At 44.8% G+C, this 22,384-nt stretch overlaps 1 protein-coding gene across 4 annotated transcripts in view; it reads right to left on the minus strand.

Moving 5' to 3' along the window:
* The window catches only part of SLTM (SAFB like transcription modulator), a 225,770-nt gene that overhangs the window by 157,699 nt on the left and 45,687 nt on the right, over positions 1–22,384 (minus strand). For all 4 annotated transcript variants that reach the window (XM_086959379.1, XM_086959378.1, XM_086959377.1 and 1 more), the window contains 4 exons: positions 19,316–19,349; positions 17,305–17,776; positions 16,775–16,821; positions 7,404–7,513 (listed from right to left, as the gene is read on the minus strand). In XM_086959379.1, the coding sequence (XP_086815505.1) occupies positions 7,404–7,513; positions 16,775–16,821; positions 17,305–17,776; positions 19,316–19,349 (663 nt within the window). The remainder of the gene's footprint in view (positions 1–7,403; positions 7,514–16,774; positions 16,822–17,304; positions 17,777–19,315; positions 19,350–22,384) is intronic.

A 22,384-nucleotide genomic window follows, 5' to 3' on the forward strand; every position in this document is an offset into this window, starting at 1 on the left:
ATAGGAAGCTTAAAGCGATGTGCTGCCCGCTCCATAAGCTGGTAAAAACTAGCAATGTCCACACGAGGGGAATCGGCTGGCACTGAAGGCGGCGAAGACTGTCTCGACTTGAGTCTTCCCAATCCACTATATGTCCCCATCATCCGCAACCTCGCCGTCCTGTCAGTCCGAATATCATCCTCAGACTGTAGCATGGACGTCAATGGGGCGGAAGATACTGCAGGCTCCAGCAGTGAAGGAGCAAAAGGAGCCACTGAAGTTAGACACAGTAGGTTGAAGAGACCCTCGATGAGACGTGGAAAACGTCTATTGGAATCCTCCAGCATATATTGGAGATTTGAAATGAGGGAAAGTGGTATCTGCGCCGTTAACCCTTCTTGGAAATAAGAAAGGTCCTGATCATCCTTGTAATCTTGACATCTAATGACTAGCTCTGAAGGACTTCGAGCTTGTCGGAATCGGTCATCTTCCTCCTCATCAGAACTGGAATCATGCTCCGAACCGGTGGCAAATAGAGGTGATTGAGGCTGATGGTGACTTGGAAGCGAGAGCTGTTCCAGAGGCACAGTTTAATCCCAGCAGACAAATTAGCATCGCATTTTGGAAATATTTTTAGCTATGTAAACCTGGGGGGGAACAAAGGAGTATAGAGAAGGTGGACAAACTAGTATACCACTCCACTTTAGCGTAGGAGGTCTATGAAGCAATTGCAACTACAGCTGGCGGAAAAGCCCCAGGCACTGACAGGGTACCGGCTGAGCTATACAAAGTAGATCAAAATGTATGGGCTCGCATTCGAACAAATGTTTTTAATGCTGTGTGTTCACATGGATACCCAATAACCTGGGGTAAAGCAGTTCTCGTTTCTATTTTTAAAATTGGTGCAAGGGATGAGCCTACATATTATAGGCCAATCTCACTTAGATTCTACAGCCAAAATTATGGGAAAAGTAATACTAAATGGTTTAACATGGCTGGATGACCGAAATGTTATTTCCAACCTGCAATATGGCTTTAAGCCTGGCTCAATGCTTAAATTTACACTTATTGGTCGGAAAGTACACCATCGCCAAAAAGGGAATACATTTGGCATTCATGGGCTTGACAGATCAAAGTTGTGGTCTATCCTAAGTGATATGGGTCTCGAACCAGAGCTTGTGGATTTCTTACACGCTATCCATATAAATAACAGCAGCTGTCAGATATAACAGTAATGGGGATTTGACAACCGCCTGGGATGTGTAAAGAGGTACGCCAAGGTTGTATCCTGGCCCCTCGCTTATTCACACTATACATAAATAATTTGGTAGATTATTTAATAGCCAGTTGTAAAGATATTCCAGGATTTGGCTACATGGTCCCCACACTTTTATAATGCGGATGACAGTCATTAGTTAGAACGGCAGTGGGTCTCCAATCACTTAGATGCTTTTATAGTTAATGGATTCCCTAAATCAGGGGTCCCCGAACCAGTCCTGGAGGGCCGGATCCATGCCAGATTTTTTGGATATCCCCATTGAGATACATGTAGTAATTTTAAAAATCTGGCATGGATCCGGCCCTCCAGGACCGGTTTGGAGACCCCTGCCCTAAATCAACAAAATAGGAAATTGCACACTGTCTATTGAGACCACATTTTATTGCAAAAGGATAAGACTTCAAACTTTGCGTCATGGTGCCCACAAATTATGCAAAAAATATAATCCAATACCTTGCAAGGGCTACAGGGGCCACACTGAATTTTGCAAAAAAACTAGGGACTAAAACCATTGCGGCACTGACAGATATACAAGGAAAAATGTATCCCCATGGCAACTTGTGTCAGACATCTGGGGATATATAGAAGGAAAGGACATTCAGCAGGAGGAAGACAAGTGCTTACATAAGGCCTTGGCAGTTCAGCATTCCACCGCTGCATATATATATATACGAAGTGCGCCCAGTTAATGGGCTGGCTGAAAGTATGGAGTCCCATTACAAATTTAAATCAAATAAACAGATTGTCTAACACTAGATAGAACCAAACATATCCCAGGATTTAGGTATTTAAAGGAACTGACAAATTGGCTAGGTTGCCCAGACTTATTCCGAAGTCCCAAACCCATGGACAAACCATTAAAAATATCAAACTCCAGATTTTGTATAAGTGCCAGGGACTAAGGGAAGAAAAGGAGTTGTTAAAACCATCGGTAAGACGCTATGTTACATTATCTACGTATAACCAAGCCCAACCCTACTTATTACTTGTTGGTAAACCTTTCCATTGTAACAAGATTATCTGCAAATGACCCATTGGCTTTTGTCAGTTCCTCAGGGAGTCTCTAAACCTGGCACCTTAGATCTTGGTCCTTGTGACAGTTTCTCTGAACAGGATATTCTCCATTTTCTTTTCTTTTGGGATTACTAGGTCTCCTTACGTAAGAAATGTATATTACCATTACTCAGATTGTCACATGTGCAAGTTATGCCAGCCCTACTGTACCTTCAAATGTCAGCTTTCCCCATGGTCTGTTTTGGGGTTGCATGTTTACAGGTTTTTACTCAGAAGCCCACTATGTGCTATAAACGGGGATTATCCTAACTGATAGTTTGCCCTGTTGCACTTCGAACTTTATACAATACTTTTTGTACTGCATATATAGCGGGTCTTGGTATTTTGATGGACCCCAGAAAGGTTACAAATGTGGACTATTTAACTTTGAGTATGCCTCTTCAGCACCCTGCACTTTATAAAATGTCCCTGTTCTATATGTATCCAAGGGCTTGCATCCCTGATGGATTACAGGAACATAAGCAGAGTCTTTTTGTATTTGATCATGTTTGCCCATTTGCACTTCGAATTTCGTACTAAATGCTCTGTTTTGTACACATTTTAAGACTTACCTGGCTGACTTTAGGAATGCTTTTTTATAGAAATATTTCAACTTAGAGACAATAGAGTAAGCAAAAGAAAAATAGCAAATTAAATTACTTTGAAAACTTACATTGAATTAAAATTAAGGTCAATCTGGATCCCCTCAAGATGTGATGCCAACATGAAATCTTAAACACTGTTCTCACTAAAGACATCCGTGCCATATAAAATTCTTCACTACTGACAAGTTATGCGTCCGTTCCATTAAAGGAGTCAATACGACCGCATTAACAAAAAAAAAAAAAACAAAAAAAAAGAGTACTTGATGATTCTGGAGAATCAATTATAGTTGCGTTTTTCAGTCGTCTGTCAAATTTAATGAACAAGATTAAAGCGGTAACATTTAATTTGAAGCATCAAGGCACAAAAGAAGGCACTGGAACAGAGACAAATTGAGGGTTTGAGTAATATCGAATAGTTTACCTGTCAGTGTAGTTTTGCAGCTTGAAGATCTTTCTGGATTCACTATGCTGTGCATTATTCCGCGGTCTAGTGGTTGGGTCCAGAATTGTAGTCTTTGCTTTCTTTTTTCGTAGCCCAGGTGGGCGTCGACGTACCACCTTCTGGTGTACTTCCTGTGGCGTCGGCACGCTTCCTGCGGAAGCTCCCACCTTTGGGCACCATCTATAGATTCTTGTTTTTGTGTTCTGTTCGTGAAAACTTGGCAATGTTTTCAAGATCTTCCTTACAGTTATTGAATTTTAACTGTCTCTTAAAGGGTCTGTTTTTTCCCCTTGTATTTCCACCTTCTCCTGCTTCATCTTTCTGGCGGAGGTGGGTGGGTTCGCTAGTGAATCCAGAAAGATCTTCAAGCTGCAAAACTACACCGACAGGTAAGAAATTTAGTTTAGCATTCATCTTTCTAGATTCACTATGCTGTGCATATACTTTGTAGCTGTTTGTTACGTTTGTAGCGGCTGGGTGGAAGATTAGCATTGGTTGTTGAATATAGGTTGAAGCACTTTGTCCTACTTGCGCTTCCTTGTTCATCTGTATATCCACGCAGTATTGCTTAGTGAACGTGTGCACTGAAGCCCATATTGCGGTCAGGCATATGTCTTCAATGGGTGTGTTAGCCTGGTAGAGTGGGCTTGTGCCCCCTGTTAGTTCTTGACCTGCCTGCTTGTGGCAGAATTGTATTGTGAGATACATTGTGCAATGGTGCCCTTTGTTACTGGTCTACCCCGGAACCTGCTTGCGAAGGACACCAAACGGTTTTGTTTTCCTGTGCCCTTAAGTTCTTTCCATGTAATGCAATACTGCCCTTCTAGCGTCCAGAGTGTGTAGTGCCCTCTCTGCGCTTGTGGATGGTTTCTGAAAGAAGCTTGGTATTTGTATAGTCTGGTTCATGTGAAACCGACACCACCTTTGGCATAAAGTGTGGGTCAGTTCTCATTACCACCCTATCATTGTGTATTTGTATGTAGGGTTCTTGCAGTGTTAGAGCTTGCAGTTAGTTTACCCTGCGTAGCGAGGCGATTGCCACTAGAAAGGCTGTCTTCAATGTGAGCATTTGTAGTGATGCTTTATGAATGGGTTTGAAAGTAGACTTCATAAGCTGTTAGGAATCAATTAAGGTTCCATGCCAGTGGTGGCACTCTTTTGGGTGGTGCTATCCTTTTAGCCCCTTCAAGGAATCTTTTCACTACTTGTGATGTAAAGAAGCTCTTTCCTGTCTCCTCTTGTGTAGGCTACCATCGCTGCATGGGGTACCTTCAGCGAGGTGGAACTTCGGTTTGATTTGAGCAGGTGCGTTAAATATTTTAGCACTGTTTATTCCCTGGTCATCATCTTGTGCAGTTTCTCATTGATACACCATATTATGAATCTTCCATTTTTGCCGCATAGCACCTCCGTGTGGTAGGCCCTCTTGCCTCTCGTAGCACCTGCAGTGAGCACTCCTGCATTTTCAGATGTGCAAACTATGTCTTCAGGAGCCATGCCGCTAGGCAGAGGCTCTCTGGCTGGAGTACCCCTCCATTTTGCATGGAGTGCAAGTCCTTTCTTTTCCTGAATTTGAGGCAGTCCCTGCGCCATCTACACTATTTGTGAGAACCATGACTGCCTGGCCCACTGTGGTGCCACCAGAATCAGAGTCATGTTGCTGGTTCTGCATTTGCTGAGTACCCTGTGTATAGGTGGTATCGGGGGGTGAGGTGGAGGGGGGCGTAGGCAAATGTTTGACCAGCTTATCCATAGGGCATTCCTTTGTGATTGTTCCCCTGGTTGCCTGGATACGAAGTATCGGCATTTTGCATTCTGGTGTGTTGCATATAGGTCTATTGTTGGTGTACCCCACCTCCTGAATAGCCCTTGCGTTGCCTGTGCATCGAGGTCCCACTTGTGGGATGCTGATGGCCGTCTGCTGAGCCTGTCTGCTTCCACATAGTCCTTCCCTAGTATGTGTATGGCCAGTAGGTCTATTTTGAGTGAGATGGCCTGCGCTAGGTTAGATAGTGCCACTGATTGTGCTCCTCCCTGTTAGTTGATTTAGAACATCGTTGTTGTGTTGTCTGTTTGTATCAACACTCTGGTTGTACAGTTGTTTCAGGAAGCCCTTCAGGGTGAGGCGCATGGTCTTTAGTTCCAGGTAGTGTCTGATCGCATCTGTTGGGGTCCACAGACCCCTCACCTTGAGCTTGTTCATGTGTGCTCCCCATCCCATCTGGGATGAATGTGATGATGGTCACGGTTGGGGTTGGTGGTGTTAAAGGCTTCCATTTCATTATGTTCACCTTGTTCCACCACGTTATCTCTTCCTGCACTGCGTGCGTTACAGCCACTAGATCTTCCAAAATTTGTGTAGCTTGTGACCATTGTTGTTGCAGCCATTCCTGGAATGGTCTCCACTTCTTGAATAGCCTTTGTGTTTGTGCATCGAGCTCCCACTCGAGGGATGCTGATGTCGGTCTGCTGAGCCAGTCTGCCTCCACATTGTCCTTTCCTGGTAGGTGTATAGCTAGGAGGTCTATTTTGAGTGGGATGGCCCATCTCCATATGTTGTGCGCTAGGTTGGACAGTGCGACTGAATGTGTTCCTCCCGGTTTGTTGATTCAGAACATAGTTGAGTGCTGTCGCTTTGTATCAACACTCTTTGCCCATACACTTGCTTCTGGAAGGCTTTTTAGTGAGAGGAACAATCTTCAGTTCCAGGTAGATGATTTGCTTCTGCATCTGTTGGGAGTCCACAGGCCACGCACCTTGAGTTGGTTCATGTGTGCTCCCAATCCCTTCTGGGATGCATCTGGTGATGGTCACTTGGGTTTCGTGGTGTCAAAGGCTTCCCCTCGGTTATGTTCTACTTGTTCCACCACGCTATCTCCTCTTGCACTGCCTGTGTTACAACCACTAGATCTTCCTAACTTCCTGTAGCTTGTGACCATTGTTGCAGCCATTCCTGGAATGGTCTCATGTGCAGTCGTATATTGGGGACTAGGTGTATGCAGGACTCCATCCTCCATAGTTTCTCAAGTACCTTAATTTATCAGCCAAGAAATTAAGAGCGCGGCAAGGATCAATTTTATCAACAATCATGTATAATCTATTATACTTTAGCACAGCCGATAAAATCTTACGTCAAACTGCTTACATCTGCTGGTGACAGCAAACTACTTCTTAAAGAAGATTATAATCCTGATTGGGAATATCATGAACTGCCTTAAAGCAGTTGTATGTGTCAAAGTAAGTAAAAACTGCAGTACTGTACTGCTAATAGGCCTTTGCAATTATTGGTCCCTACATGTTAATACCTTATTACGCTTCTAAATATAGTATTTTTGTGGCTGCTCCAGATTGTGAAATTAGATTGATAACCTGCTAAAAATCGTACAGCAGCGAAGACAGAAACTTACTTGGAGACTGCCCGTGACTGCGACCTGCCCGGTAAGTTTTTCCAAGATCCAAGGACACCATTGCACCCGAAGTCCCTGGCTTTGGGAGCTCAACCTCTGGTGTCCCCATGTCCCCTAGCATCTATAATGGGCAGCTTTGGGTTTATGGCCCGGCCTCCTGACCTGATCATGCAGCCTTTTCTTCAAGACCAATCTCCTCCATTGGTCAACATAGATCGTCCAACGCGGTTGTCACTGCAACCAACCGCTGCTGAGGATGCAAGTTTAGTGCCGCCTTGCGCCCACCGTATTTGCTTTAGAGATTTGTTGAGTATTCCAAGTAATGAAATCGAAATGGAAACCTGCAGTAGAAAACCTTTGTATGTTGGCCCCAAAAGGAGTGGTGTTTGAGTGTTTGTTTCATGCTGGTTGAAATCTGTTTTTTCACTGATATTTTTTGGTTACTATTGTGGCAGTGTGTAAAGCCGTTCATGTCAGAATATTAATGTTCAAAGTTTACCATGGCACTCCCAGCTCTGCAATGGTAATTACTCATATTAAAGACACATTTAACCACCAACGATCTCATTTTATGCTCTAGAACACAAAAAACTTGGCTAAGGAACATTTTTAAACTTCAAAGTACAACAAAAAGTTACCTTGCCATATTTAGCAAAGAGAGTTTTGAGATCAGCTGCTTTAGTGTTTTTAGATAGTCCACTGACCCAAAGGTTTCTGGTAGAGAGTCCACTTGAACCAAGCACACTTCCTGAAATAACAAGTTTACCACATTAATGATTTAGTAAAATAAAGGTTCACAGCATGTGCTAGAAAGGTGAACAGTCAGTATTAAAGAGCAGACAGACGCGTACAACTGACAGCTTAAGTAGTTAATATATCAAGGTCTCCAAACAATATGTATTCAACATGCGGCCACTGGAGCAGTGACAAAGCGCCAAAACAAGCACAAATCCTTTAATTAAAAGAATTAGAAGAGTACAACTCCGGTATAACAAAAGAAAGTCAGACACGCCATGAAACAGGTTAATATTGGAACATTACAAGTTAACGAAATATGAGAAGTAAACTGCAAAGATGGCAAATTTCTTACAGGTGCATTTAATGGTAATCATACCCGCAAAAGAAAAGCCTGGATTGAGATAGAAACCGAAACGTATAAACAGTGTACCCCCGATAAGACTTGTAAAAGATTACTCTTGCATTATTTAATGTATTCAAGCAAAATTAGGCTTGATAACTCCGCATGATATAAGGAAACGTTACTAACCAATAACTAGATCACAAGCAGCATTTACATTTTTATTAGTATTCATGGGGAAGAAGTTCTCAATTTAAAGGCCTAAAGGCAGCAGTCACTTTGTAATGGTACAAAGTAAGAAAATGAATGTAAAATTTAATTTTTTTAGATGAAAATTGTGTGGTAAAGAGCTGTAAAGACGTATGCAGTAGGGGTTGGCTTAATGTTTGCTAGGCACCAATGAATTCCACATATTTTATTTTGTAACAAGTGGCTCCAGAATAGACTATAAATCAATGTTGAATTGATCCTGGGCAATCAATGTACGAGTAGGCTTAAACAACTCTGCTTCCACTCTTAGCACAGATAACCATGATTGAGAACGGGTGTTGAAGCCAAGTACATTTTCCTGTCTTGCCATGTTGATGCTAGAAATGTTTCACAGCATCACCAAATTTGTCAGCCTCCAATGACTGCAAACAGACAATGGGCATGATTCAAAAAACAAGAAAACAAGTACTGGAATAGCCAATAGGTCTCTGCTTTGGGAGTTTTAAAAGTGTTTAGCCATGCAGCACATTATCTCCACTCTCATGTCCACACACTCCATCAACACAAGATTGGCCCTACTGGTCCCAATGTGCTAAGAAGAAAAGTGAACAGACTAAGCCTACTGTTGGTTACAAACAGAACTGGAAGTAGCACAGATATGGCTTAACTTCAAATCTAAGCTGTCTTTAGATGAAAAAAAAAAAAGTGTCTAAAACGGTCAATAGCTACAGATGCCAATTGCCCTGTTGCTAGTGTGGTGCAGTGAGAGGCAAAGATGCATGAAGGGTGGTTAAATAGCAATTGTAGTGTCAGTAGATGAAGGTTCCCAGGTTATCCCTATAGATGGTAGCATTCTAAGCCCCAACTGGTTCGCAGTGGAGACCATACATGTTTTAGTACAGTAGTGCGCTACCCTCGAGAACATGCAGCCTCAAAAGCAGCATGGGTCAATCTGATCCCACATGGCACTAGATTGTGTGCTTTAGTGTGGAAATCTTTATTATCTCCGGGGGTGTGATCATGAGCCGTATTGCAGGGCTGCTCTTCTTGGTGAAGGAGCAAGTCTTTCACAGGAGCTAGTAGCCAGTGACAATGGCTATATTGTCTTTCACAGGAGCTAGTAGCCAGTGACTCAATGGCTATATTTTCCTTCTCAGTTATCAGCATTGGCTCATGCGAGATGTACATATCACATACATTTTCAGAACTCACTAAAAGGAAAGAGGAGACTGACTTTCAAGTGATGGCCCTAATCTCCCCCAGCACATTCACAAAGCCCCTGCTTATTCAGGTCAAACCAAAGAACCCGCCTTTTCAGGCAGGCATTGTTGACATGGGGAACTACATAGCATTGTAGCCCAGCTACACCAGGCCCAGCAGACAAGTAGTAAATGCCCAAACAAAAGATCCTCAATACTGGAACCAAATAAAGCGCCATTACTTCTGCCAACAGGCTGCAAATGCCTTGCACACCAAAACTAAATAGTCATAATGATTTATGGTGACTCATGTTATCGGTGGGAGAGGAGAGGACGTAACCAGGAGAACAGTGAGGGACGCACCTTGAGGCAAGTGTGACTACAGGGGTCCTTCTGACCCTCTTCCGATGGGTCAATTGGGACCCTGCCTTGGGGTTTAAAGGAAACCCCAAATTATGCAGAGGATGACGCTGGTTACCCTACAGAGTGGTAATATCTAATCAGAAGTGGTAAAATAGGAGCCCAATCCTTCGTCCTGATGAAGGACACGGACCCTTAGGGCCAATGTGGCAAATACATGTCGACAGGTGGTGATTGAGTACTATTTCCCCCAATCCCCACACTGATTATTAATACCAAATAAATGCCTAGCAAATCAAAGTATTTGTGTTAACTTTGGTTTTTGAGCATTGACTTTCTCACAGGCTACACTTCGATTTTAGAAGTGCCTCCCTGTCTCCAGATGTAGGCCCACTCTCTACCAATGTAGTTTCTAGAAAGCAAGGACTGCCAATGAGGAAGCATGAAACTTGGTGGTCTGTGAGGACACCACCCCACTAATTAGCGCATAGTGCTCTTCAGAATTCAGTCACTTTTCTGAAGGAAAATGCTACTTACCCAGTATGCATCTGTTCTTGGCATGTAGAGCTGTATATTTACATGCTTTGCATAGCCTGCCATCTAGTGTTGGGTCCGGATATTTACACTTTATCTTCAAAGAAGTCTTTCCCAGTCACGAGGTAGGTCTTTCAGTGATAGTGTGCCAGAAGGTTGCCACCACTGCAATTGATGTGCAGTGCCAGTCTCTCTGCCTTCCCCTTCAGTCTCCCTCCATCTCTCCGTCCCTCTCCATATCCCTCCGCTCCCCCTCCATATCCCTCCGCTCCCCCTCCATATCCCTCCGCTCCCCCTCCATATCCCTCCGCTCCCCCTCCATATCCCTCCCTCCCCGTCCCCCTCCATATCCCTCCCTCCCCGTCCCCCTCCATATCCCTCCCCGTCCCCCTCCATATCCCTCCCTCCCCGTCCCCCTCCATATCCCTCCCTCCCCGTCCCCCTCCATATCTATCTGTCTCCCTCCATCTATCTATCCGTCTCCCTCCATCTATAGGTGAAGGGTGCATAGGGGATGTGGCAGAGTCCTTCTTGGCAGGAACTACAGGTGTGGCTGTTTCATCTGCCTTCCTCTTCTTGTGTGGTGTAGTGGACACCTGACCTGTCTTTGGGTCAATCTAGATCTGTTGCAGAGGATCTGGCTGGAAAAATTCTTCTCCTTGTGGAAACTGTCAGCGCCGATTTTTTCGGTACCGGATGAGGTTGTTGCTGATCTTTAGCCTTAAGAGTTGTTAGTGTCCTTTGGCGTAGTTTGACACCGAAGATGTTGTAGGCTGTTTCAAGGTCTTGGACACGTCTGAATCAGGCCTCGTCTGTTTCGGCACAGAAGACGAGGTCTTCGGAGTGGCAGCTGGTCTCATCGGCTTCGAGGCGTCAGACGCTGGCTTCGTACCCTTGTCTTTAGAAGTAGACTGTTTGAGCCAAGAATTCTTTCGGTTCAGAGGGAGCTGGTGCGATCGGCATGTGCGGCTTGCTCGGTACCGAGCTACCAGAAGGCTTAGTTATTTTCTTCAGAGCCAGGCACTGTCGTAGTGGTTTTTCAGTCGTGACTGGGCCCTGGAGACAGAGTGTTGACCTTTGCCTTCGATCTCGGTGCTGTGTGGTGCAGGGGCAGTAGTACTCACGCACTGACTTGATGGTATGGAGTCATCTGCCTCGGACACGATTTGGAGATCGGAATCTTCTTCGGGAACGAGCGGAACCTCCTCGAAGATATCCACCGGTTCTGGAGCCGATCTCTGCATGTCGTGTCGACGAGCCCTCTGATCTCTGATGGTTTTCTTGGATCGAAAGGACGTGCAGGCTGTACAGCTGGATTAGTAGTGTTCTGGCGATAAACAGGTTGCAGACCTCGTGGTGGTCACTGCGTAGAAACTTTGCGCCACAACCAGGGCATCCCTTGAACGCATCCTTTCCATGAGGTGTAGGCCTCAAGCGTGGATAGGCCCAACAGCCCGCGTAGACGACCGGAATCGAGCCGAAACAATGTTAGTTGGTATCGAAATTAGTTTGGAGAGTTTAGGGAAGTTTTTTGCGCTTCGAAGTGCTTGAAAAGTCTATTTCTAGCCGGAGCGGAAAACTTTCATCTGAATCCAGTGGCGGAAAAAAACAATCTAAGGATGGAGCGGATGCCCATGCGCACTATCGTTTAAGGGAGGAGTCACCTATCTCGTGACTACAAAGACTTCTTCCAAGACGACAAAAACATGCAATCATCCAAGCCCAACACCAGGTGGCGATCTAATGCTAAGTGTACAATCTGCAGCTCATATGCCTCGAACACAAATTTTCTAAAGTTGAAGTGGAACTCCCTTTTGAGTCTGTCATTTACTATTCACACTCCTCTGGGCAAGGCCCAAGGCAGCTCGACCACACTACCACAAATAGAGCACTTTGGATTTTCACAGACCTGTAAACTTCTGGGGGAATCTCTGGGCTCTTGCTATACCAATACTTTGTTATTGAGTCAAGAGCTGTGGTTGCTTGAGGAGTTTGTTTTTGTAGGATTTCTGGCATCTCAAGAGCGAATGTCTTCACCCTGGGAGCGGAGGGGGTGGGGACAGATGGAAGATTTGCAGGTATTCATCTCTGGTGTCAGGTTGGCACAAAATCAGCCCAGCAGCAGTTGGTATTATTTGAGGTGCCTTCTGAGTGCATGTATTGATCAAACACTGAAATCAATGCATTCATAAATACAAGATGTTTGATACCAAACATCTCTATTTTCAATAAAGCCATCTTATAGCTGGGTAACCCGTTTTCACAAGTACCCAGCCCATGTCCTATAATGGCTTAGTGTCCAGCAAAGGGACACATCTGCTCATGCAGGTTGGAGCTCACATTTAATATTAATCAACTAGCCACAAAGCTGCAAGGACCGATGCAAGGGAGACTTGCATACTACATGCACCGTTAGGGGAACCCAGCACACAGGTGTCAGGTAGTGTTTTCACTTCTAAGTTAGGAGAGGGGTCCTTTAGGGTGGCACAATTTGTGCCGCAGCCATTGGGGGACCTTTTTAGTACATCAGGACGTAGGTACAAGGGGTACCATTTACTAGAGACTTTAAGAGGGTGCTAAAAGCTTTACCAAATATGGGGAATAATTGTACAGTAGTTTTGCAAACATCTGTCGAAGAAGACCTGGTTAGCAGGATCAGAGCACGCTTAGTCAAGATCACATCATGTACCACGCAAAAAGTGGTAGTGAACATGTCAAAAAGGAGTACTTTCCTACAAGCCCCAAATACATAGAAAAGGCTTCCCACAAGGAGTATAGTGGATCCTGTTACTATGGTGACGCTGTAGTATTTTAAATATGCAAAAAACATTTTTTTACCCATTGTGAGGAAGTGGCTCTATATATACTGGGCCAGAATAAGGTACAGTGTGTATAGAGTCCACAAACCCCAGAGGTTAAAGCCAGGTTTGACGTTACTGCTCGACCAAGCTACCACTTTAGAGAATAAGGCAGTACCAGAGGACAGTGTAAAGCATTTGTTGTACACTTAGTCAGCAAAAGGTTTCACACAGACTGAACTCCAGGGCAATTGTTTTTATATCAAAAGATAGTTTAATTTTTAGAACCAACAGGTATAAAAATGTACCTCGATAGGAGTACTCTCAAATACTTTGCAAAGAGGCAATAGACTTTGTAAACACAATGGTTGTATAAGGCAAACAACTTCACATTGAGCTCAATGGGTTTTCTACATAAATGCAGCTCGTTACTTTAGCGATTACTTTTGCAGTCCCAGGACTGGATCATAAAGTCAGTCTTGGGGTCTAAGCTGGAAACAGTTTAGCAAAAACGATTTGGCTATTGCTATAATTTTTAATAAACAAAGCCATTTCAAAAGTTCACACTTAGAAACTTTTCAATGAAAAGTTGGCAATGTTATCCAATGGGAGGAAAATCAAGTTGCAGTTAAAGTACGTTCTTGTTACTTTGGTAATCCAGGACTGGGCTCCCAAGTCCAGCACTGGGGTCTCTACTTAAAAAACCGGTAAGCAATTACGTTTCAGTAGTAGGTACGATTTAGGAATATTTGTAATTTTCAAAAGTAGAAGAAATTTCACAGAAAAACAGAAATGGTTTCCTATGGCAGAAATTTAGATTACTAGCAAACACGGTTGTGATTACTTTTGCGGTTCAGTACAGGGCTACAAGGTACAGTACTGGCTCCTCTCCTGATCGCAGGTGAGCTATTCGAAATTCGTTATCCGGCTGATTTTAGATGAATATTTTAAAGTTTCAAAACTTCACACTTAGAAGATTGAGTCAAACTAGTCAATGTTATCCTATGGCAGGAAAGTGAGACATCGGTTTTCAGGTGAGTACTCAACTGGTGAAGTTAAGGTTCTGGGCATAGACTCCGGGGTCCCCCAGGGTCAGGTAGGTACAGTTAGTACACCCTCAGCGACACGGGCAGCCTGGTGCAGAGGTAGTTAGGCCCAATGTTATCCAATGAGAGGCAGCGGGCCTTCAGTTGGTGGCTGCTGGCTAGCAGGCCACGCGGCTGTGGGAGCTGGGCTCCTGGTCACTTGCTCAGGGCAATTGGGGAAGTAGGATAAGGTACAGGTTGCACTGCCAGGGGCACTCTGGCGGCTGGGTGCAGGGTGCTTTTGAGCAGTCGGGCGCTCAATGTTATCCAATGAGGATCTTGAAAAGGGAACAAAGGCTGCAGGCTTGGGGACGGTGGATCTTCAGGAGCGACCAACACTTCGAGGAGTAAGTTGGGATCTTGGAGGACAGGTAGGCACCCAGGAGTTGGGCACAGGGGGCCGTGGGGTGCTGGGTGCAGAGGTGTCTTCTGGTCAGGAAATCTTACCCCCTGCTGGTCGCGGTCGGAGAGGTCCTTTGTCCTGAGGCTGCAGGCGTCGTCTGGGTGGTCGAGGGGGGTCCTTGGGCACTGGATTCAGAGTCAGAATCGCCTCCAGCACAGGCCAGGCTTGGCGGGTGGAAAGTGTGCAGGGTTTGCGGTTCCGGGCTGATGCCAGGGCTTGTTACTCGCTTTGAGCAGTACCACTGCTCGTAGGAGACCCAGGTATTCAGAGTCACAAGGCAGTCAGGTCCTCTGGGGTTTTTGAGGTTGCGGACCACTGGAGATGCCGGGGTTTATCAGGAGCAGGTCGCGGGTCGGCAGGCCTGGGGCCAAATTAATTGGTGTCTTCCTCTTAGCAGCTGCACGGCAGGTCTGGTGAGGTTCTAGTTTCTTGTTCTTTCGGTATCTGGATCTAAGGAAGGTTCAGGGAGCCCCTAAAACACTGAATTTAGGGGCATTACAGGTAGGGCAAGGACAGGGACGAATAGGTCCGGGTCCCTGGGGTGGGTACACCCCCTATCTTGCTCCTCTCCTGTGGGAGGGGGGTAGGAGCTTAGCTGTGATAGGGCAGGGCTCCTCATCTTTAAGATGGCCAGAGCCCGGGGTCGTGCTTCACCTAGTCTCCCCCCACCTGAGGGGTGGGGTTGGCACAGGCTGGCACACCCCTCTTCCAGACGTAGTTTTTCCCACCAGAGTGGGGGTCAGGACTGGTGGGAGCCAGTTGCTGGGTACAGAAAATGGTCTGGAGAAGCACAGAGGCAGTATGCCATTGAAGCTTCCCCCTGCACATCCTGGCGGAGGAGACTTAGCATCTCGCCCAGGATATGCATTGCTGCAGGCCCAGGAGAGCGGGGGCTCTCCACCCAGGGGTCAAGCAACAGGTCTGCTTTGTGGCAGCCTCTGCAGCCACTCAGCCTAGACGTGGATTGTAGATTAGGTTTCATGGGGCATCTCTAAGATGCCCTCTGTAGTGCATTGTGCATTTTACATTAAATCCCACACTGGCATCAGTGTGGGTTTAATGTGCTGAGAAATTTGATTTCAAACTTATCAGTGTAGCCATTATGGTGCTTTGGAGTTCGTAATGACAACCTCCTAGCACCTTATACTCTTAATGGCATCACTGTTCTTAGTGCCCAGGAATGGCCCAGGGTACTGTAGGGGTACAGGGCTCATGCACCTGTGTCCACACCACTGGCATAGGGCACCCAGATAGAGGGTTGGCTGATGTATGCCAGGGCAGTGGGGTTGTGGGCATGGCACACAGGGATGTGTGCCATGTCGACTTTGTTCAGTTCTGCACCTAGACACTCAGCCTGCAAAGGCAGTGTGTGGGTGTCAAGGTACAGGGCCCCTAAGGGTGGCAGAATAGGTGCTGCAGCCCTTAGGGGTCTTCTCTGGTCACAATGCCCTGGGTACCTAAAGTACTATTTACTAGGGGCTGATATGTGGCCAGAGATGCCAAGTGGGTTTAGGCTTTGGTATAGTTTTTAGGGAAGAACACCGGCCCTGGGTCCCTGATTGGCAGCAACCCAGGGCGCAGCTTGGAAAAGTGCATCAGGTATCAGGCATTAAGTGTGTGGGGGGGGGTGGGGGGGGGGGGAGAGGTACTACAACAGGAACTCACTTTCTCACACCCATTAAAAATCTTTAGAGGTCAAACTCAATTTTTGCAAGCTTGCATGGTCTAACTCCGGTTCAGGTTGCACTCATACGACACTGATGTAGAGAATTATTGCTGAGTCCCCACAAGCATGGTAGGAACATTATAAGTGTATGAATTTCATGAAAATATATACAGTGCAGAAGATCCAGTACCCACAGGTGATTAAAAGATAAGCAAGCAAAACAGGGCCCTAGAGGAGAGAGCCAAGTCACATGATCTGCAGGAAAAGAGAAAGGCAGTCAAAGCGGTGCTAGATACAAAAGAGCTATTTCTGTAGACCGAACAGTGATCACCGACTGGGATGCTAACAATCCTCAAAACATTGTGTTGAATAAAATCGATTAAACTGACCTCAAGCGAGGTTTCTCCCTAGAATATTGCAAAAGATTTATCAGGAGTTCACCTGGATGTATGGTACCTGTAACCTGACCAGAGTGTTGTGCCATAATGAACTAAGTTGGATGATCAGGTTCTACATTTCCTGATAACTGCTTTCACACAGAAGTGCTTGTCCTCAGAAAATCTTGCACTCAAATTTTATATGAAAGCCATAACACTATCACTGAGGGAGAGCCCAATTCCTATATACTAATATATATGGCATCCGATTTAAAAGGTGAAATAAGTTAGAAACGTACCTCTGTCATTCTTTGATGTCCTGTTCTCTTTTGAGTCCTTAGATGAACTACAAAGGGTAAAAGTCATAGTAATTGACTACACATTAATAGAGCATAACAAGTTATTTGACAAATTAAAATTCTGACTAGCTGCATTTAACCAAATAATTCTCTACAGGAATAAACTTTTTTTTCTCTAAGATGCCCAAAGAACTAGCTTGGAAACTATTCAGCAGAGAAGGCACTTTCCTTCAGATTTCAAAACTGGGCCTTGCTTACATGATTCTTATAGCGCTCTTTATCACCACATTGTTCAAAGAAAAATAAACCTAATAAAACATTAAAAACAACCAAAAGGCACCAATGCAAAATTCAACCAGGACACTGCACACATACGAAGTTCTTGAATTTTCCTAATGTAACTTAGGGTGCAGAGTAATAGGCAGGTTCATAAGGCAAATACCCGTTCTTGATGCTAACCCCTTAATGTAGAGTGATCTTATTGAATGCTGGTATTCTGTATCGTAAAGAACGGACATAGAAAAACAAACCTCTTTGCTTGACCTGAGACCCCAGTAGAGGTGGTCTTCTTCCCAGAATCCTTTTCTTTGTCTCCAGATTCTGCTTTCCTGGATGAACCTTCTCTGGCTTCTTTCTTTACTGAATCACCTTTTACGCCAGCATCCTTCTTCTTGACGTCTTTAAGACTCTCCGTCACACCAGCATCCTTTTTTCCCCCCAGGCTCTCCTTCGCAGCCGCACCTGGTTCTTCTCTGGCCTTGCGTGCTTCGGAATCTGCAATTTTCACATTTTTACCTGTTTCTAGGAGGTCATCACCATCACAATCCAGTGTGATGGCATCTTCAGCCTGGATTGTGACAGATAGATTATCATCCTCTGCTTCAGTCACAGATTTGCTCGTTTCCATGTCTTCGTGAGCAGCAGGCTCAGTGTCATCCACGCTTTCTTCTGAAGGAACAGGTTTAGATACTTCTTGTGTACCATCACCAGAACCTGCTATATCTAAGAGGATGTAACAGGAACAAACATGGCAAAACAATTTTAAACATTTCAAAGGCTTGCATAGGACCTAGAAAATAAAGGCAATTATCAGGGACGGACGGTTAGAAAACCTCTAGATGCATTTAAATTCTAACAATCCTCATAACTAGGGTGACACTCCAAGGTAAATCATGCTTATGGTACTCCATGAAAAAACTGCTGCATAAATCTGTCCATGTTTAAGATATCCAATTCATCAGAAGTTTCGCATCCACTGCAAGGTCAATTATAGGACTGTTCCACTGCCAAAGTACACTTAAGTTACTTGAACGCATATTCTGTGTTTCATCTGCTTGAGAGCAAGGGGTAGCAAGTGTAGAACCGAAGATTCTGCAAACCACTCTACTTCAGAGTTCAGATCCACCCTCCATTGGCTGGCACTGGAGTATGCAGAGATACTTTTGATGGTCCATTCAGCTTGGGGATAGGTTACTCTTACCTATGTAAGAAACAGCAAACAGTTCAGTCCAAGCAGCAGTATGAAAGAAGGTGAAAGAATATCAGCTCCCCATCCAGTGGCGACAGTCTAGCTTCAATTGATCGTCCCAAGCTTGAACTTGAAGAATTCAACTTTTTTCTTCGACTCATTCAAGAGGCGCTTCTATTAAATATATCCTCTCCCGTTCTGTAGTAGTCATGAACGTTCAAATTGCTATAATTTCTTCAAGTGCTCCATACTCAAGCCCATAGTGGAGCAGGATGAAGCTCCATGTTCTTCCCATTTAAACCCACGATACAGCATTTTCTTTTATGACAGCCCGTGTTCTTTTCAGCTCAGCATTACTTGGCAAACGGTGTGATGCCAATTTCTCAAAGCAGAATGCTTGCATATGTTTTCTGAAAAGCCGATCCATTCTTGGTGGTCCATTTGAGCCAAGAGCCAACATTTGATGGAATGACCCACAGAAGCCTGCGTAGTTAGTGTCCAACTGAAGTAGGATCCATTTTCTTTAATATCCCACAGAAGTTTCTCTATTCATTTTTCACTGTTAAAATGAGCCAAGATGAATTTCCATGCTTTGATATTTGCTGTCCTTTGAGTCGTGATCCAACATTGGTGTTAATTCATCAGTCATTCTGGTTCAGGTAACAAAGATGTGCCACAGATTCAGCCACAACGATGCTCAATTTGTTCAGCTGCAAGAATAAATTCCAACTGCAGGCACGGAGTCTTTTGCACAGGATATTTTAAAAAAACATTCAAGACTAGCATCCTGAAAAATAATCTTTCCTGCACTTCCTGCTTTAGTACTCTTGCCTGATGCTGGACTAAGAATTCCTTTCTTCAGAACACTATGCATAAGCAGCTGACCAAGACGAAAAATTACATTCGAACATCTACAGAATGCCTTGTACATTAAACCCGGTACAAATGAAACTTGTCAGGGATCAGACGAAATGTGAGGCAAATCCATGGGAAACAAACTAGGGAATCTACTCTTTTTTTTACAATTTTTACATTTTTTTAAATGTAATATTTAAACTTCAAATCCAACTTACCGTTTTCCTCTTCCTCCTCATCATCATCAGCTTCCTACCAAACAAAAGAGGTGTTAAGTTTAATAAAACCTGTACTAAAACTAATTAGGCATAGCTAAAAAATAATTTGTAAAGAGGATACAGAACTCCTGAAGATTACACTACATAGCCCACCAGAATGCAGCCCATTTCCGTTTCAAAATATTAGTCCTACTTATGTGGAGGTAAATGCAAACTATCCCAGCAGATTTGACAATTTGTAGATTTTCTGCATATTTTGAGAGTTTAGGAAAGACCAACAGATTTCAATCTGTAAGTGAATTTCTATGCAAAGAACGTTTAGATTTAGAACCATCATAAAGGAAGGCAAGAGATGACTGGGGACTAATAAAGAACGTAGCACAAGCTATTGACCAACAATATTAACAACTAAGGCAGTCAGCCAACTGACCTCCAGCTCAATGAAATTTAAAAGTAGAAGTCAACACAGGACCTTTGCAGAAAAGCTACCCAGGCCAAGTCACTCCAGCACACAAGTTATAACCCACATAAATAAAGGAAGTTTAAGCACAGTCTTACTTTTCGAAACTAAAAATGATCAAGAGTAATTCTACCTGTATCAAACACAAAGAAAGAGGAGGTACCGAATCCTTAATACCAGCAACCACTAACTACCTACCTAAACAGACATGACGTTGGTGGGGAGGGAGCAGATCTTACAGATGTACAGTTTCTAAACATTAAAATCATGAAAATGTAATACTTTCTAGGGGGATGTACTGCTCATTGTTGGTACTGGTATATGAAGGAAAAGTTACTTTTCGGTAACCCATGTTGCAAATCAGGGGTAACCTGAATTCATGAATAGTATACTTCAGCATATGCTTTGGATCCTAGGAATTGCATTTAATTATAAACACATCTGTAGGATGCTTTTTTAATTTTAAAATGTAAAGCCAAAAAGCAAATCAACACCAAACATGCTCTCGAAATGCACGATACTATCCATTTTAGAACTCCTGAATTTGTAGAAAAATTTAGCACAAAAGTCAATAAAAACTACACTTTCGGACCGCTTGGTTGCCAGCCCTCCCATCATGCAATGCAGAGTGAGGAATTTCATTTTCCAGCTCACAAGAGAAGAATCTCTGAACACTCTTGCCTTTCTAATGTTGTTATTTCCTGCCACAGTTTAACAGCTGAAGAGGAGCAACAAGCACTGGGAGGGGTCTGTTGACCCTTTGGCAGACCAGCTTGAGGAGTTGGACTAGGGTGAGGCCAGTGGTCTGGATACGTCCCAGACCTTGGTATGCTTCCTCCCCCTACTGTGGCCACAGAGAAGTGAGCCTCCCACGCTGTGGTGTTGCGTAGGGCGGCTGAGGCCTTGGCCTGGACCTTCCTACGTTGGCAGTCAGGACTAATCTCTTGAGATACTTCAACTGTCAGCAGCCTGAGATCCTGCTGCCATTCAAGGAGGCCCTCAGACATTCTTCTGGGCACTTTGTCCAAGCCCAGCACAGGGGCTCCTGTGGATAGATAGGATGCTGGCCACTGCCCGGCCCCCCAATTTTTAGATCCTAATGTGCCCAGGTCAGATTCCTCATTGGGAACGTAAAGCTGCTCTTTGATTGCACCAGCATTCTCAGCTATTGAAGCGGTTCATTTGGAGTTGCTTTTCAGCTTCCGAATTGGAAACCGGTAGTTGTTACATGGCGAGATTAATCCGAATTGATCTAGTGCTACAAGCCAATCTGTGAAACCTACAACGTAAAGAGGCTAGAGGCCAACATTCAATGGAAAGAAGGGAACCTGGAAGAACGCAGTTGATGTTCCATCTACAGAAGAGTTTCTACCGGTGCCCCCAGGGTGGGGATCGACTCAAATATCTAGAGGTCTAGGAAATCCATCTGTGTCAGTCATTATAGCCTGTGGATACTACCATTCCAACAACCTCCATCGGTTCTGCTAAAGCATACCCATACTGGAGGCATGGCCTTCAGAACGCTATGGAAAACGAGAAGAAAAACAGTCAGTCTAGTGCAAGACCCTCAAACTGGTCCTACAGATCAGGTTCTTACATAGCTTTAAGAATGGTCTCAGACAGGAGGTGGTCTCAGACATGAGGGTTCTTAACATTAGAGTATTTCATGTCAATGTGGTCTCTTCACGAGAATACAAACGGGGAAACTCGAAAATTTTACATTTAAGGTACTGCTGCTATTATTTATAGATTCCTTACCTTAGAATTACCCTTAGGCGTCAAACTAGATCCGGAGTTTCTCAATGGTACCTCTGTGCATCGGTAGCTGGCGTCGTTTGACTCAGTGTTCGTCGTGATTGCCAGGATGACCCCGCTCCTACACGCAGATGTCAGTTTTCTCTTTCTACACCAGCCAGCGCAGATCAGGAGAGAACGGTACCCGTAGTCATTTTTGGACTAGGTGATTTTTTTTTTTGTTGTTGACATTTATTTCAAGTTGTTCGGCTCTAGGTGCACATAGGGATGTCCCATTGTCGGACCGGCTAAGCCTGGTGACTCCTGTCACAGGTTGAGGTCAGTCATGGACCAACACCGCGTGTGCCTTTGGTGCGTGGAGCGTGACCACAAATCGTGCTGCGACTGTCGGGCCATGTACCCAAAGTCTTTGCGGGAGCGGTCTCGAAAGCTTCTGGAGGCCCGGCAGTCAGCTCCGCGCCACTAGAGGTCCCGAGCGAGATCGTGGAGTCAACCATCATTCCTCACCGAAGTCTTTAGGTACATCGAAGCACAAGGTGACGAAGAAGCACTGACGCTCTCTGCCTTTTCCCTGTCTGTAGTCCAATGCTGGAGGTAGTCGTCCTTTGGCTCCACCCACAGAACCTACTGGGGAGGCAGAGCTTCTCTTTGCGAGCTGGAGCATTACCTTCGCAGCTTCGTGCATTTTACGAAGTTGTCCATTCCATCTTTGGGCAGCCCAACCCAGCAGGTGCGCCGCAGGGCCCCCAGGAAGCTAGGCCTGGATCCGGATCGGTGTTGGTCGACCTCACAACACCTCCGGCACAGATACCGCTGACAACACCTCCTTCACTTCCTGAGCAACAACCACAGGA

This window comes from Lissotriton vulgaris, chromosome 2_2 (genome assembly GCF_964263255.1).
Source record: "Lissotriton vulgaris chromosome 2_2, aLisVul1.2, whole genome shotgun sequence".
NCBI classification, from domain to species: domain Eukaryota; kingdom Metazoa; phylum Chordata; class Amphibia; order Caudata; family Salamandridae; genus Lissotriton; species Lissotriton vulgaris.